The sequence below is a fragment of the Artibeus jamaicensis genome, unplaced genomic scaffold (genome assembly GCF_021234435.1).
Source record: "Artibeus jamaicensis isolate MK-2021 breed Jamaican fruit bat unplaced genomic scaffold, CSHL_Jam_final contig_484, whole genome shotgun sequence".
Taxonomy (NCBI): Eukaryota; Metazoa; Chordata; class Mammalia; order Chiroptera; family Phyllostomidae; genus Artibeus; species Artibeus jamaicensis.
In genome coordinates, this window is record NW_026521859.1 from 4,083,435 (window position 1) to 4,100,713 (window position 17,279).

The window sequence follows — 17,279 nt, forward strand, 5'->3', positions numbered from 1 at the left end:
GGTAGGTGACGTTAGAATGCTGCCATAACACATAGCCTGCAAATCTCTACAGTTGAAAACAACAAAGGTTTATTTTTTTTAAGATTTTATTTATTTATTTTTAGAGAGTGGGAGGGAGGGAGAAAGAGAGAGAGAGAAACATCAATGTGTGATTGTCTCTCACATGGCTCCCACTGGGGACCTGGCCTGCAACCTGGGCATGTGCCCTGACTGGGAATGGAACCAGCAACCCTTTGGTTTGCAGCCCACGCTCAATCCGCTGGGCTATACTAGCCAGGGCAAGGTTTATTTCTTGATTATACCTTTTGTCTATCTCTGGTTGGTAGGAATCAGCCTCTACCTTGTACTTTGCTGGTCACTGTCTCAGAGACAAACTTAAAACTTTAGGAATTGGTGAGCATGTTCTGTAAAAGGCCAGATAGTAAATATTTTCTACTAGGCAAGCCGTAGAGTTTTCCCCACAATTACTCAACTCTGCTGTTGCAGTGAAAAAGCAGAATTTACAATATTTCAGAAGATGTAAACAAATGAATATGGGCTATGTTCCAATAAAACTTTATTTACAACAATAGCCAATGGGCTGGATTTGGCCTATGGCCAGTAGTTTCCCAACTGTTTCAATTAAGTTGTATGGCTCTGAAGAGACACTTGTTACATCTGTTCAATGATTAATGATTGATTAATAATAATTCTACTTAACCATAAGATGGGGGAGTACAAGCCTGTCACTTCCTCAGGTAAGTGTAGTCTTAGATACAACTTTGACTGTGTTCACCTACATACCCCACCCCCCAAATTAAGAAATCACTATTGTTTTCACAGCTGTACAATGCTTGATCGAGCTTACAGATCTTCTAGGGTTTTTCTACCATTCAGTTTTCTCTTTAGCTCAGAGAAACAGACTTTACAAGGTGGCAGTATTCATTGGCTATTTAAGAGGCAGTAGAAGCGGCTGGTCCATCAAAGAAGGTGTTGCTCAGCTCTATGTGCATTGGTCTCAGTTGCCCTGTTGGGTGTGAATAGCTGGAGTTACTGATCTCTTGACATCTTCACCTTCAGGAATCCTAAATCAGAAGATGAGTCTGAAACAGATCTTGGGAAAGGATTTGGAGTAGCAAGGGAAGCATTTTGTCAGAGGACATTTCTCAACAGTGAGGCTGCCTAGGGGACAAAATCTTTGTCTCACAGACGACCAGTCTGAGAAGTTTTCTAGGTGTCGCGGTGCAACTGGGATGGCGCCACATGGGGTTTTCAGTTCAGTTCACTACAAATGGAGTCTCCCTTAAACCTGTTTTACCATAGGATAATGTCACTTCACATATTTAATTTTCTAGCAAATCCCACCCCTCCCCCCAGTTATAACCAACCCCACTGGTTCATCATTATAAAGTCAAATAGTTTCTTACCTTCAGTCGACACACCTTTTTCAAGTTTTATTGATACCACTGTAAGAGAAAAACTTAAATAGTCCATTTAATTTTACACAGTGCCACTCACTCATATCTCTGATTTTCTCCATAGAAATAGTTTGACCAGATGTAGAAAAATGTGTGTTCAAGTGGATTTATCAGTTCATTAAAAGAGTGACATCAGGAACCTATTATGTAGGTAATAGGCTCTCTGTCAATTGAGTTATCTGTTTGTATTGATTATAATTCATCATTTCTAAAGTTTTAAGGTACTTTCTTGCATATCATCACGCAAACAAAGCCCTTCAGTGAACCACTTTAACACAGGCATGCCTCAGAGATGTTGCAGGCTCACTCCAGACCATCGCAATAAAACAAGTCGTAATCTTTTTGCTGGTGGAGGGTCTTGCCTTCAATTTGTAAAAAATGCAACCTTTATGAAGTGTGATAAAGTGGAGTGCAATAAAATGAGGTGTGCCTATAATTAAATTGAAAAGATAAAAACAAAACAGAACGTATACCTGGACTAAGAGCCATTAGTTAGCTCTTCAACTTTCATTCTCCTGAATCAGTGATATTTCTGTTGAATGTGAGAAGATTCTAGGGGCAACGATTACTCGACCATGACAAAGAGTACCACTTTAAAAAGAGTGAGAATGACCTACATCTAAAAAAGTATTTCCCAGGTACAGATGATATTTTTATTTAAAGTAGTACTGTACTATACCTTGAAATTAATCATAATTGGCTGAAAGGAAGGTGCTATTATGGTTTTCCTTTAAATTTTTTAAATTTTATTTCCTAGATTAGCTGCCAGTATCAAGCTACCACAGTCAAGAGCTCTATCATTTCTAAAGAGAGCATTTTCCAAGTTTCTTTGTTTGGTGCAATAATAATAACAATAACAACACTTACGGTGCCCCAGGCACTGTTCTGAGCCTTTCAAAACATAGTTCATTGTCCCAGCCACCTAAGAGCTTGATTCCACACCATTTTTCTTTCCACTTTGCAAAGGAGAAAACTGAAGCACAGTAAAGTTAAGTTACTTGCCTAACATTACCCAGAATAACTATCAGAGCCAGGATTTGAACCTAGGCATTTTGCACCAGAGTCCATATAAATAGCCAGTCAATAAGAATAACCACTGTGCTATATAATATTGTTTACAGCTAGGACAATGGAAATGGCATTGAGATGCCAACGAAGGATCAGAAAATGTAAGGAAAACCAAACTATAGATTAAGAATAATTTGTGTTCCTTTGTGCTTATCTAAATTGACCACAAATTCGCCAAATACAGGCAACTTCATTTTACCTGGGACTACGGAGATATAGGGAAAACGTCAACACCCCTTCTTTCAGTAACTGGTGTAGAGATTTTTCTTTCCTGTATTAAAGGACACGTGAAAGAAAAGGAAGCACTCATAAGCTGCAGTTTGTTTTCAACAGGTAATCAGAGAGTTGGGTCATCGTTACCACTGCCCCTCCTTCCTGCTTGAATTATCCTTCTTGGCTTGTCTGCAACACGCTTCCTTGGAAACTCTTTGCTGTATCTGAGTTCCCATGCAGGACAGCCTTGCCTTGAAAAGAAGATTAATATAAAATACCCATCAAAGGTTTTATATTCCCAGCCCAGATCTTTATCTCAAAATAAAAAGGGGAAATTTATCTCTCGTGAGTCATGGGCATTGAGAAGCTGGGAACAGTTCACTGGCAGGGAGACTTGGCAAAAATAGTCCTAGTGGATTTCAAGTTTATTTGACTAATTCTTTCACCACTTGTCAAATGAAACTACTTTTGTTTAAGTAACAAAACAAGCTGTTTCCTCTGCCATTTCTCCAGTGAGTAGTATAGGCACTTGTGGCAAACACACATTACTGCTAACTGTTATGATGTTTGCTGTCAAATTCATTTATTTATACAACTGCTGTAAAAAGCCTGAGGCCCATAAGCAGCCATGAAAGATTTCAGAGTCATGGTGTGGGGTCACGAGAGGGGAAAAAAAAGTCTCCACTGGTTATGAGAAAGGAACTGACACAGGAAATGGTCACATATGGCGCAGATTTATTGTGTCCGGGGCTTCCCATTCAAATCTCATTACAGCCGCAGCTCAGAGCTGGGCATGGCACAGTCACATTCATTTTAGTTTTGGCATCCAGCAGAATTACTGCTGCAGCTTCAAACCCAGGGCTGGAGAGGTGATCCGTTTATCATCCTGGGGAAAGAGCGCACCCGAATTGTATTTGTAAGGAATGCTGTTGGCTGCTCCTGCCTTTAATCGAAGCCATGAACATCACTTCCTTTAAATCTGGCAGGCAAGGTTTGCTGGCAAAAAAGAAACAGCAGTGTGGAGAAAAGGAGTGGGGTAGGGAAGGAAAGTATTGCAAAAGGAATAAAAGGGAAAAGTTAAGCTCAGATGATAAACCATCTTGAATTTTGCAGGGATTGATTGATTGATTTACTATTTTTAATTAGTGGAAAAAGGTATCGTGCTTATAGACACAAGTACATATATGTGAATGCGTATATGTATGTATGGATGTATTTCTTGCCCATAGTTTCAAAAACAGAGATGTTATGTCCACATGTTAGAATTCCCTTCACCTGTAGCCTGTTTCTTTCAACAGTATTCATCACTGACTGCTGTTCATCAGTGTTCATCATGACTGCTTGCAAGGCTTGCTGATGCTGCTTCTGACCCCAAGGCAAATTTTATTAGTTTGAAATGGGGATGGTAACAAAAAAGGCAAAAAGAGAGCATGACTTGTTCTAAAAAATATTCCTTTTTTGATTATGGTGAATTTAACTGCTTATATTTATTAGCACAAGTTTGTTCCCACCGCTGCATATACATCATCTCATTTACTCCTGTTCCTCAGCCTATGGGTTTAGCACTAGTCTTGATCATTTTTATAAATCGGTTAACTGAGTCAGAGAGGATAAATAACTTGCCTGTGGTTTTACAGCTAGAAAGTGGCAGAGCCAGGATGCAATGCAAGCTTCTCCGACCTGAAAACTTGGTCTCCCACCCCCTAAGCTACACTTTCTGATCTTTCATTTGCTTTGGCTGTTTTCAATGCAGTGTTCAGAGAATAAAAATCATAATTGAGACCATACACACTGATGTTTGCAGGTCACCCAATAATACCACAGAGTGACAAAAAATATAAAGATACTTTCTAAGCTACTTATTTTAAGAAAAATATAAGAAATGCCATATCTATATAGAAAAAGAATACAAAATAGTCTTCTGGAAATTTCAGTGATGAATGAACTTTTATTGATGAATGGACTTTCATCAATTAAAGTAAGTTTTTTATTTAAAAAATAAGAAGGAAAAATGGTTGATTTAGAAGAAGGGTCTGTTTGATACCTATCTGATCCTATACCCCACCAATCTCTGTTGTCATTTTATCACTTATTTTCATCTCCTGGTCATTTTCCCCTCAAAGTAACACTTTTATAAAAAGGGAAAAGGTATTTTAAAATACTCATACATAGCACTTATTAAGACACCGAGGCTTCTCACAGAAAGCCTTGCAGTCATCCTTGTTTCAGGTACTGGCTGGTTTTAGGTGGTTTTTCATTTTTCTCAGATTAGTTTGGAAATGTATTCCAAAATAATGGAATTAATTTGGATTCTTTTATTACCTTTCCAAGATATTACATTTCTAGGTGAGTAGACCCAAATACAAGAACTTTGGTGAGATTGTTCATAAAGTTACAACAAATTCTATAATCTGTCGCTCCTGAAGTCCACTAGCCCACATGCCTGCCTGTGTGTGTATTCCTGGTCCTCTGCAGTGTAGTCCATCATTTAGAGCTGTCTTTACACTTGGTGATACTTTGCTACCCTCTCTTGACTCCCAGTGGTTGGAAGGTGCTTCAGCACCCTAGTCACCAGGTTTCAGAGCGCTGTCTTCCTCATTAAGAATGATGGCCGAGGAGACTATTCTCCCAAGTGCTACTATCTAGCAAATTTTGAAACCCAACTTGGAAATGCTTTAATTTTGAAACTTCAGGACCTAAACTTTGAACCCACGTTGTTCTTTTTCAGTGAAATGAACTTTAAGTTTGTAAATTATATTTTCTTATAATACTATTATGTGTGTATATAGGTATATGTTTAAACATACATACCTTATCTCTCTCTCTCTTTTTAAGATTTTATTTATTTATTTTTAAACAGAGGGGAAGGGAGAGAGAAAGAGAGGGAGAGAAATATGAATGTGTGGTTGCCTCTCGGGTGCTCCCTGCTGGGGACCTGGTCTGCAACCCAGGCATGTATCCTGACTGGGAATCAAACCAACCATCCTTTGCTTTACAGGCTGGTGCCTGATCCACTGAACTACACCAGCCAGGGCCCTTATCTCTTTTATAATGACTCAAATTACCATATTGTGGGCATTCAAGAGACTTTAAAGAACTATAATTCTAGACACCAAATGAACAAGGTAATGTTTTCTGTCATCTCTATGAATTCTATTATGCATCAAAACACCACTCTCAATTTACCTTAACCTTACAAATATAACACATACCCCTTATTTGGAGTTAAAAAAATGATTTTAACTAGAATCCCCTATTCTAAAAAAAGTACAGTTTTTCTTTATTATTTCTACTATGACCAAAATATATTTTCCCCAAGATTTCAGTAATGCCTTTTATGTATTTAGGAACATAGCTTTGAGAGTTGGAGTTTCATTCCTCATACCCTGAGGGTCTATGACAACCTCTATGAATGGTAATAAATTCAACTTGTCTTCACTCTGTTTGATCTGTGGTCATTTATATTTGTTAAATTAGAAATAATGAGGTATAAATGTTGTTTGACAAGAAAAAAATTGTAAATATTTTTTCATTTCTTGAAAAATAAGAGAATGATTACATATTTTGTTTTTGTCAGAATCTCCTATACTCAACTATACTGTGAGTTGTGCAATTATCACAAACTGGCTAAAAAAATTATTGAGGGAAATGGTGGGGTTAACCTCGAGGAAAAAAACATTAATAGTGATGTATTTCATTCAATTTTAAACATATAAATTTTTCTCCTTTGTTGAAATTGGAAGATGGAGGAATTCTATGTGCCTTTGAGTCAAAACATTCATTTTAAAGATACTTTTTTTTCTTTCCTTCTGATCCATTTTTCTAAATAAAGGATAGAAGTTGTTTCCTTTTTTCTTTTCTTTTAATTTTTTTTCTAGCAAAGACGACCCCTTTGGCATATTTTCTTTTCAAATGTGAAATGAGGTGGAAAATCCTCATTTCACGACAGGAAGGACAAAATATTGACACAAAGTTAATATGTGTTAGAACCCTGGAAGCAACCTGAGTGAACACACACGCGTGTGCACCATCTCCTCTTCCTCCTCCTCATCAGACGTACCTGACTTGCCTTCTCTCTTCGTTTTTAGGTCTCTGGTTTCTGATCTAGGGAAACACGGGCAGAGCGTATTGTGTGCCTAGGCTATTTTAGGACGTTAAAGTATACACAAAGCAAGTGCTCATGTGCACACACGGACACAAACACAACCTGCTTAATCTAATTTCCCCCACTCAGAGAAGAGCTTCTGGACTTTATCACTGTTCTCGTCCATCTTGAATGCAATAGCATATGCCAAGCCAATACTCAGTGGTCACTCAGCATTTATTAAGTCCTGTCCACTCTTGCCTTTTTGAGAGGCATGCCCTGGGGTGACTGGGCGGCCGCCCCTGACAGGCTGTGTCACTTATCTATTCACATTGATTATGAAAGTCAGCTGTGGCCAGACCTTGCTTCCCTCCCCCCACCTTCCTCTCTTAGCCCCTCTTACAAGCACCCCTGCCTGGATTTTCATGAGGAAATAATCAGATTAGGCTTTTCACGGTGAGTTCATATGGAGTTCTCTTTCTCCAGTGTGCTACTAACTGAATAAACGTGTTTAGTGGTAAATTGTAAATGACATTATGATTACCAAAGCCAGCATGGGTTTCATTTAAAAGTGATCAGAATTGCAGGCCACAAAAATTGTGACTGGCATTTAAAGCCATTTGGAGAGGTGGGAAAAGAAAAGGCAAGAACAAGTGAGAAAGATAATCATTATTCAAAACAAAGCCTTCACCAAGTGAGAGAAGTAGGAAGGAAAGAAATCCAAGGGGGGAAAGATAGAACCCTCTTCGGAAGGAACAGGACTGTCCCTGTGGGCTTCTGCCAGCTGTGGCTGGGACAGTGACCCATGGCGCCCATCTGGCTGTGTGCAGAGCCCTGTCTTAAGAGGTTAATTTGTATTCTTTCCTGCAATTAATAACTGTACCCAATTAGCAACTCTGGAACCCCAAAGCGTTGCTTACATGTTGTGCTTTATATTTGCTTCACATCAAAATTAACATGCTAGCGTTGATTAACCCTGAAGGTGAAATAGGAAAATAGATGGTAGGATACTGATAAACCACCCCATCTCTTCGTTGTTGGAAAATTCTGGAGAAATAACAATAAAATTTCTTATATATGAACACCAGGATTCCAAGTTTGTCTATAAAAGTAAATAATTAATGTCGCTTATTCTAATGTTACTTGCAGATCATTGTTAGGCTATCGCCTTTGTTAATTTTTTGGCAGTATGTTTATACTTCTAGGATAGTATGCTAAAATATTAAAAATTCCAAATAGCAATGTAAAAAAAAGCAAATGAAATCTCACCAAGCATGTTACTAAAAACCTTTCTGTGAGTTCCTTTCAGCAGATTGTATTAGGGAGAGCGCCTGATCATTACAGCGCCTCTCTCACAGTGCTCGTCACCACAGCAGACCCTACAAGGAAGGGATCTAAATATAACCCACAAGGAAGTTGTTCAGATTACACTGGATTTTGTCAGGCATAGGTAACAGTTTAGAAATATGCTTTTCTCTTCTATCTCTTCCTCATCACTATTACTAAGTAATTATGTGAGTTAAAATTGCTGAGTCAATTTTTCTATCTATGAATTAAGGATAATTATACATGCTATTACATGTTGGGTAAAGGATGTTAGGAAAGAGGAAAGAGGGAAAAAGGAAGGAAGGAAGAGAGGGAGGGAGGGAGGGAGGAAGGAAGGAAGGAAGGAAGGAAGGAAGGAAGGAAGGAAGGAAGGAAGGAAGGAAGGAAGGAAGGAAAAAACAGGGCAGCTGACAGTTGTTAAGTACTGGCTATTTTATGCCAATTATTTCAGGGTTAACATTTGGGCATACTGGACTGGTTGCTGCTGATAATGGGCTGGCTTCTTGTACTGTTCAATGTAAATTGTGGGTCAGAGGTTTATTTTTATATATAGTGTAGCCACGGTCTGTTTGCACTTTCACACTCTTACTCTTCACTTCATTGTCAAAGCTTGTCCAGGAAAATACCTGACACAGAGAAAGTCCTAAGTGTTAGTTGGTGTTGTTACTTTTTTAAGAATCCTTTTTCCATTTTGCCTTACCATTCATTATCACAATCATAGAACTGACAGTGCTATCACCATCAACTTTCAAAATCATAAACTCGGGTGTCCCACTCTCTGACTATGACTCATGTATTTCCAGCTCAGTTCTTCAAGAGCCCTTTCCTTGGGGCATTAAATCCACTGCCACATGCCTTTATTTGACAGATATAAGCATGTTTCATTTTATTCCCTTCTTTATGCAGCTGAGGTATGCTACGCTTCATTGTAATTAGCTATTCGCAAATATTTTTAATACCTGTGACCCTCTGTCCCTTCTTGTCAATTACAGGCAGAAACACAACTTCCAGTTGAGTTTCTGTTTGTGGATGCCAATCCTGTTTGTGAATGCCAATTTACTAGTTATATCCAAGGCATGTGCCCATCCACCCTCTACAACATGGGTTGAGTTAGGTTTCCAGGAGGTCACATGAAGCGGATCAAGTTTAGATTTCAGGTTCCTCACTTACACAGATGGCCACTTCCAAGACTTCAAACAGAATCCTAACAATGCATTTGCAAAGCCCTATGTTTTTGTAAAATTTGCAAAATTGAGATATTTTTAACTAAAATTTAAAGTAATACTCTTTTACCACTCTAAATTCTCTATCATAAGTACTATGAAGTTGGGTGACATTGAAGTAACCACAAGCATTTTCAGGATCTAGCTGAGACGTTGAGTTGGACATTCATTTGATACAGGTTTACTAGGGTGTGGCTTTTGTGGTTCACAATCACTGCTGCTAGCCGCCCATGTCAATTTATCATGCTATGACACACAGGATCACCCTGTGATATGAATGTATCCTAGGGCATGAGGAGAAAATGAGAGGTAGAGAAGTATTTTTCAAGTGACAGTGTTGTAAAAGTTACTCTGTGCAAATTTTTTTCAAATAATAAGGCTCATACATGAGAAAACCTTCCTAGGAAATCTCTCATATTGTACAATGATCCTAAACATTTTCACATTACCGTTTATGAGTTGTGAAGCTGAAAGTAACTTTTCTAAACCACCGTAATCCAGGCTAGCATTAGCCAGCCTAATGAAAAGGCGGAATTATCTTTCTATTCCCTCTATAGAAAATATTACAATATTGTTGTTGTATGAAGAAGGTGCACAAAAGCATGCAACAAAAATATAGGAAAAAGTAATGCAGGGGTGTGTTGGGTAATTAATTAATAATATTACCTTTCCCTAGATTTTACCATGTTTATGGTGCTTATGAGGTTTAAATTTATAATCGGGATTTTTTCTCATATTAAATAATATACATTTACTCTTATTTCTAATTTTGATTTCATAATTTTGTATCTACTTTTATAGAAAGGTTCCTCAACATAGTGTAAGCAGTGATATCCAGAACAGTTGGTTCACCCTCTTTCAAATGACAACTTCATACTATTTTCTCAGTCTACTAACAATCCACTCATCCTCTTCCCCTTCATCGCAACTCCCAGCACGCACCCTCCTGTTTGACTTTCAGTCGATGACCTTTCTTTGCCTCACTTGTCCCAGCAGCTAAGAGGGACTTTAATCTCCCACCCTCCTTCACTTGCAAGAACACATTCTGTCCTCTGCCTTGCTCAGGGAGGTGGAGTCTTTGACCTATTAAATCCGACTGGTTTTGAAGAGTTCTGGAACCCTGTTCTCCCTTAGCTGCTCATGGAGTATAGTCTGTCATTCACCCACTTCCTCCAATGTCAGTCTCTCCTTTTTTATGCATTTCATCTCATCTACATAATTTCAGCTCGTGCCTCATCATGACTATCTGACTTTTTTCCAGGTATATTTTATGACGCTCTGAACTACCATAGTTGTGCATTAGCAGCATTTCACAAACCCATCTTGAATGCCAGGCAGATTTATTTCAATCAATTTTAATAATTATTATTTTCAAAGAACCTACTTCTCAGCTTACATAGGACATGCCCTTTGTATAAAATCCTTATTGTCAAAACTCTAAGGTAGAAATCCACACTAGAAGTAAGCCTGTACTACCAGAGGTGACTATATAGTTGTTTATTGGAATAATTCTTTTTTTCTATTTTAACTTCCTTTGTAAAAGGATTTTCTAGTTAACTATAATTATGGATCCTATATAAATCATCTTTCCCCGGAGGGTAGATGCTACATACAGACAGATGTATCGCCTTTACAAAGAGGTTTGGGGCTGTCCTTTCCCAATCATCATTCTCATGCTACCATCACAGTGACCTCAGCTCTGACTTCGGAGACACGTGGGGCTAGAAAAACACTATATTCTTCTTAAGGCTGGTAGCATTCAAATATAATTATCTCATTCATTACAGATTTTTCTCTACAGTCTTATTTCTAGGATAGCAAAAATTGTAAAGAGTACATGGTTTTGAAGAGAAATTATTTTATTTATTTTATATTTTGTCAAGGAGAGCTGAACCAAAGAAGTAATTTAAATAGTCATTAGAGTCACATTGAACCAAATGGGTATGTCCTCTATTTGGTGAGAGTATGGGAAGGAAGGTGTGAAGAGGACACTTTAAAATAACCAACATTTCATCAAACTCTTTTTATTTAAATTAGGAGATACTATTTTTTTGACTTCATGAGGATCATAATGGTAAGTCTTCAACCAAAATTCTCAGAAATCAGAGCACATGTATGTGTTCTTTTCATAGTAAAGTTCATACACAGAGTCTCAGAACATAGAAAAGGAATAAATTAGGAATAAAAACAATACCCTTAATTGGCAGTACACTAATTACTCTGAAATCAGGAATATAACAAGCAAATAACTGACACATATTGGAGTAGCCATATGTCCCTGGTGGGTATCCTGAATAACATCACAGTTCTTAACATCACATGACTCCCTTTTTACCAAAGAAAAAAGTGATATAGAATAACAAAATCTTCTTACTGGCAGCAAGTTAAGCATATGCAAGGAATCCCAATAAATGTTTAGTGAATCCTGGCCTCAGTTTCTAGAGTTAAAATTCAGCTCATACAAAATTCCAGTAAGTTACAAAGCTTTGACAGTGACTTTTTACACTCTCACCTTATTCCTGAGCTTGCTCATGGGCACTGGACCTGAGTCCTAGACCCTCTAGGGTGTGCATACGCTCTGCAACACATTCAGCAGACATTGTGCACTCTCTGTCCCTCACATTCAAACCTTCTGGGGCCCTCCTGACCCAGACCCTTCTCTCCTCCATTCCTCTCTTCCCCTCTTGAGGTCCTGCCTCTAATATGGGTAGTTAGTCATTCTCTGCCCCATACAATGTCACTGCTAAATACAAGAATAGGAGATTTGGGACCTAAGGACAGAGGTGACTTGAGGGTCCAGCCTTTAGTAGACTAGTTTCTAGGAGGAATATATGAATAAATAAGTAAGTAGAAGGAACTCGGTCACTGGACTGCTTTGAAGGTATGCATTCCACTAGAATAGCTCCTGTACCTTATTGCTCCTAAACAATCTTTGAATCACATTATAGATGGTCCATTTTTGGATGGTCCAGTTTAGCCTTAGAAAGCATCCGACATGAGGACTAGAAGTAAAGAAGGAAAAATTCACATTCCTACATGTGTAGTTATTTAATGAATTAACAAATTAATCAAGAACAAAATATTTTGTCATGACAGTTTTTTGCAATTAGTTATGATTCTAGAACAGAAGAAAAATTTTTATAAATATAGTTAGCAATAATTTTAATCTTATGGTTTTATGTAAAATATCTGTTGTCACCATATGGAGTTATCATATTAGTATCAATTCATGGGGCAGTTCTCATAATAAATTTGTGTAGTATATGCTGTTAATATTGTTCTGACGAGCTGGTGTAAAATGCATTTGAATCATAGAATAATAATCTTATAACTAGACACCTGGCAAGAATAGACAAATTATTTAAAGAATATCAGTTTTTAAAAAGACGTTACACAAAATTAATACATATTAAGGAGCATCTATTGTGTGTGAGGTAGTTTGCTAAGCCCTGTAGTAATTTAAATATGAGATATAGTCTGTGGCTCTGAGAAATAACCCAGTAAGGACACTGACGCCTACTAAGTTAATGTAAGTTATTAAAGTACATACACTCAGTTAGTAGCAGGGAATAATTGAGGATCATATTAACTAAGAGAATAATTATTCTATTTAGGGACAGTCCCAAGAACTTAGCAGTCTATAGGAGTCACTGTAGAAGATGGTATACCTTTTGCATGAGAAGGAAGAACAAGGCAGAGATCTAAAATCAGATGGAATGTGTATAATTGATCAATGGCATCAACACAGCTAGGAAAAAACTGCGTGCAAGTTAGAGTGAGCCATACAGTGTTTAGAGAAGGGGAACTATCTTTTTTGGAAAGTGTATAGCACTGGTAGTAGAGTGTCAAAGTAGAGTAAAGTCTCTGCATTAGGGTCTCAAAGCACAGTGGCTATTGTGCTATTCAGATCATGCAAATAATTCTATTTAGCTATTTAGATCATGTCTTCATACTGGTTCCATGCTTTGGAAGATGATACTTGATCTAACATCAGCATTTCCGTATTACAGGACTATAGGGAGAAAAAACACTGTATAAAAGTGACCATTCATTGATATTTGATTATTAAATCTTTATTGAAATTAGTAATTTAGTATTCAAGTTAGTAAATTCAATTTTTTAAAGAGACATAGTAACAATTCAAGTTTTATGTTTTACCTTATGTCAGTTGTTGAGAAATTTTTGTTTTACTTAAGTTGTTGAATTTGTTGGCATACATTTGTTATAGCTTCAATCTTTGTCCATGGGCTCTGTAATATTAATCCTTCAAGGATTAATATTTTCAAGAATAAAAATTCTTGAAATTGGAGATTTGTGCTCTCTTTCTTTGTATCTTGAACAGTCTAGTGAGGGGTTATTCAGTTTGTTGATATTTTCCAAGAAGCAAATTTTAGCTTTGCTCACATCCTCTGGTTTTGTTTGTTTCTATTCTATTTCATTGATTTCTGCTGTTATATTTATTATTTCCTTTATTATTACTTATTTTGGATTAGCTTTGCTCTTATACTGCTACCTAAATTTTTAAGGTAGTGGTATAAGGCATTGTTCTGAGATAATTCTTCTTGTAATTTAAGCATTTAACATTATAAATTACCTTCAATGTACTGTTTTACTTCATCCCACAAATTTTGATATGCTAAAATTTTATCATTTAGCTTAAAATATTTAACAATTTCCCTTATAATTTTCATTGTGGTTGATGTTATTGTGAGGCACGAGTAAACCGTGTGCCCCACTCTTGACGTCACATTTTGGTAATTAAATTTTTTATATATCGGCAATTTTGGCACAGATTTCTAATCATATCAAATGGAAGAAAGGGTGTAGGAGGAGGCCAGATCATGCTCAAATTTAGAATGTCCTGTATTAGTAATAATTTGAGTTCTTGTTGCTACCCCAATACTTAAGCAACTTTTATGAATTTATAATAAGGCAAATTTAAATATCTATAAGACAATACAAGAAGACTTTGTGAATGTCAATTTTAAATCAGAGGAATTATTTATGGGAAGATAAAGCATCACCGTGGACTTGGAGCGAGAGCTACTCTAGGTTCATAGACAGGAGGATTAGGAATGGCAGGATTAGTGGGTGACGCTTTGTAAAAATATTCTTATTAGCCTTGATTATCTCCAACTCCCCCCAAATTATTACTTTTTTCTTCTTCTTATATTTCTTTACTCTTCATTTAGAGAGAAAGAAAGCATGAGAAAATGCTGTAGTCTGACATAAAAACTCTTTCACAATCTGGTCAGAATATACCTCTTCACTTTTAATACACTTCTGTACATTCTCTGCTCCAGCTCCCTTGACTTACTTCTTTACCCATTGATTCAAATATTACCTCATGCTCTCCCATTTTTCTTTTTTCATTATGGAAATCTTAGTAATTATTATTTTTAAAATTATTTTATTTATTCACTATTTTTACACTTAGGTATTATAATCATTATTAATTTTAAATTACATGTATAACATAGACATTTAAATTATATTAAATAGCTATTATTTAGTGTATGTACCTTTCACATTTTGCCCAAGATTCCTTTGCATTCTCAGTATCTAGCACACCAAAGTGTTCAATAAATATTTCATGAGGTTACAGATGACCATGCAAATCATCTTTGAGAGATTGTGGTTCATATTGTCACCTGTTTACTTTCATTTATTTTATAGGTACATTCAGAGAAGAACAGAAATGCACATACAGATCTCTGATACAAGGCTACATCTGCAAACAGACCGACCAAGTGATCTTAATTCTTGACAATGTTGATGCCCCTTGGACAATGAGGAAGTTATATCCTGTTGTATCCGTGACTAGTGGTTTTGTTGACATCTTTAGCAGTGTGAATGCCAACACTTCCTGCTCCGTTTCAGGGTCTGCATCTACTTTCTATTCCATTTTACCCACCAGGGAAACCACTAAGGTCTGCTTTGTGGATCAGACACCTCAAGTTTTGAGGTTTTTTCTACTGGGGAACAAAAGTGCCTCCAAGCTTCTGTTGGCTGTATTCTACCATGAACTCCAGAGCCCCCATGTTTTCTTAAGGGAAAGTTTCATTCCACCTACTCAAGTTCAATCAACTTCCTCATTGCTGGATAAGCCTATTGGTTCCAACTATTTCAGCATCGTGGATAACCTCTTGTATGTTGTTCTACAAGGAGAGGAGCCCATTGAAATACGTTCAGGTGTGTCCATCCATTTGGCCTTCACTGTGATGTTTTCAGTCCTAGAAAAAGGCTGGGAAATCATGATGCTTGAGAGACTAACTGACTTCTTGCAGGTTAGCCAAGACCAAATAAGATTTATTCACGACATGCCCGGCAATGAAGTAACCTTAAAGGCCATTGCTGACGGTAGAGCAAAAAGAAAGCGTAATTGCCCAACCGTGACTTGTGCCAGTCATTATCGAGTTGGTCAACGTAGACCTCTCATGATGGAAATGAACTCATATGGGCTCCCACCACCAGCCACCATGGAAACTATCTCAAAAGTGATGGTCATTGAAATTGGTGATCTGCCAACAGTAAGCAGCACTGGACTGATTCCATCCTTATCAAGTAATACATTACAGAATTTGGCTCACCAGATTATCACTGCTCAACAGACTGGAGTACTAGAGAATGCCCTGAATATGACCATTGGGGCATTACTGGTGACTCACTCAGAGGGAGCCATTGGCTATGGGTAAGTACTAACTATAATAACATTCAAATTAGGGCTGATTTCTTGGGTGCCTATTGCAAATGTCAATCTATTTATACTGAATCACATAACCTTTCTGCTTCTTAAAATAAGAATAAAAACTGAAAGAGCTATTTATAGACTTAAATTCTCAATTTTAAAATTCATTATTACCTCTCTATATATTTTTATGATTGTTCTATTCCCTCGGTGGTTGAAGAAATTATATTTTGGTACCTTAAGGTGAAAAGCATGTAGGAAGAGATTTTTCTAAAGCAACTTATTTTCAATTCATTTGATTATTTATTTATTCAAGTAATGAATCTAAGCAGTGGGCTAGATTCTGGAGTTGCTAAGGTGAAATAAATATGAACAAAAACATGACCTATAACAATTCCATAGGGCTATGAGCTAAAACTTCAGTACTGAGGGGGATGATAATAATTCTGCCTATAAGGACTGGGAAAGGACTTACACTTTGGAACATGTTGGAGGGATGATCGAGAGTTTACTGGGCTAAAGCCTTGACCCTGATTGGGCTCTATTTAAACTAGGATTCTGAAGCTCTGAAAGGATGTCTTTGTCAAACTGTGTGAGGCAGGAGCACCACTGAGGCCACACCTGTTTCTGGCGCGGACCCATGTAGAGTCTGTAAAGTCCTTTATGCTGTGCCTTCTGACTCTACAAGCTTGTATTTTGAAGTTCTCCACTAGATTTCTGTTCAACACACATTTCAGAAGTAAATTTACCTGAATGCTCCTCTGAGCTTAGTAAATGAAGTATGTGAAGTGTATGTTAAGGAAAGGCAAGGGTAAATAATTCTCAATTTTATAGACTAATTAGCCAAGGAATGAACCCCAAGTTCATCTAAGCCATCTGCCATGGGGGCAAGGCTGCTGAAAGTCCCAGGCTTTAATTTTTAGCAGATACAAAAGAGCCAAAAATGATATCCAAGACCGAGAGACAATATGAGATTGTCATAATGCTTAGAAAAAATATCTAAAAGTAACCACTTCATAAATGCATGCTGCTTGGTTGTAGAGGGCTCAGATTGGGCAACATGGATATTCTCTGTAAATTTGTCTTTGCCACTGGAAAGGATAAGCTCAAAACCATGCACCTTTTGAGGTGATATTGGGTGCCTTGAAGCAAGTAAACTTATTTAGATTCTGAGCTATATTACTCAATGGTATTTAAGAGCATTGATATTCTTTTAGATT

The 17,279-nt window shown here is 37.2% G+C and overlaps 1 protein-coding gene across 1 annotated transcript in view; it reads left to right on the forward strand.

Moving 5' to 3' along the window:
• PKHD1 (PKHD1 ciliary IPT domain containing fibrocystin/polyductin) overlaps positions 1-17,279 on the forward strand; it is a 461,864-nt gene that overhangs the window by 396,265 nt on the left and 48,320 nt on the right. Inside the window, exon 61 of the mRNA XM_053668316.1 lies at positions 15,048-16,062. Within this exon, the coding sequence (XP_053524291.1) occupies positions 15,048-16,062 (1,015 nt within the window). The remainder of the gene's footprint in view (positions 1-15,047; positions 16,063-17,279) is intronic.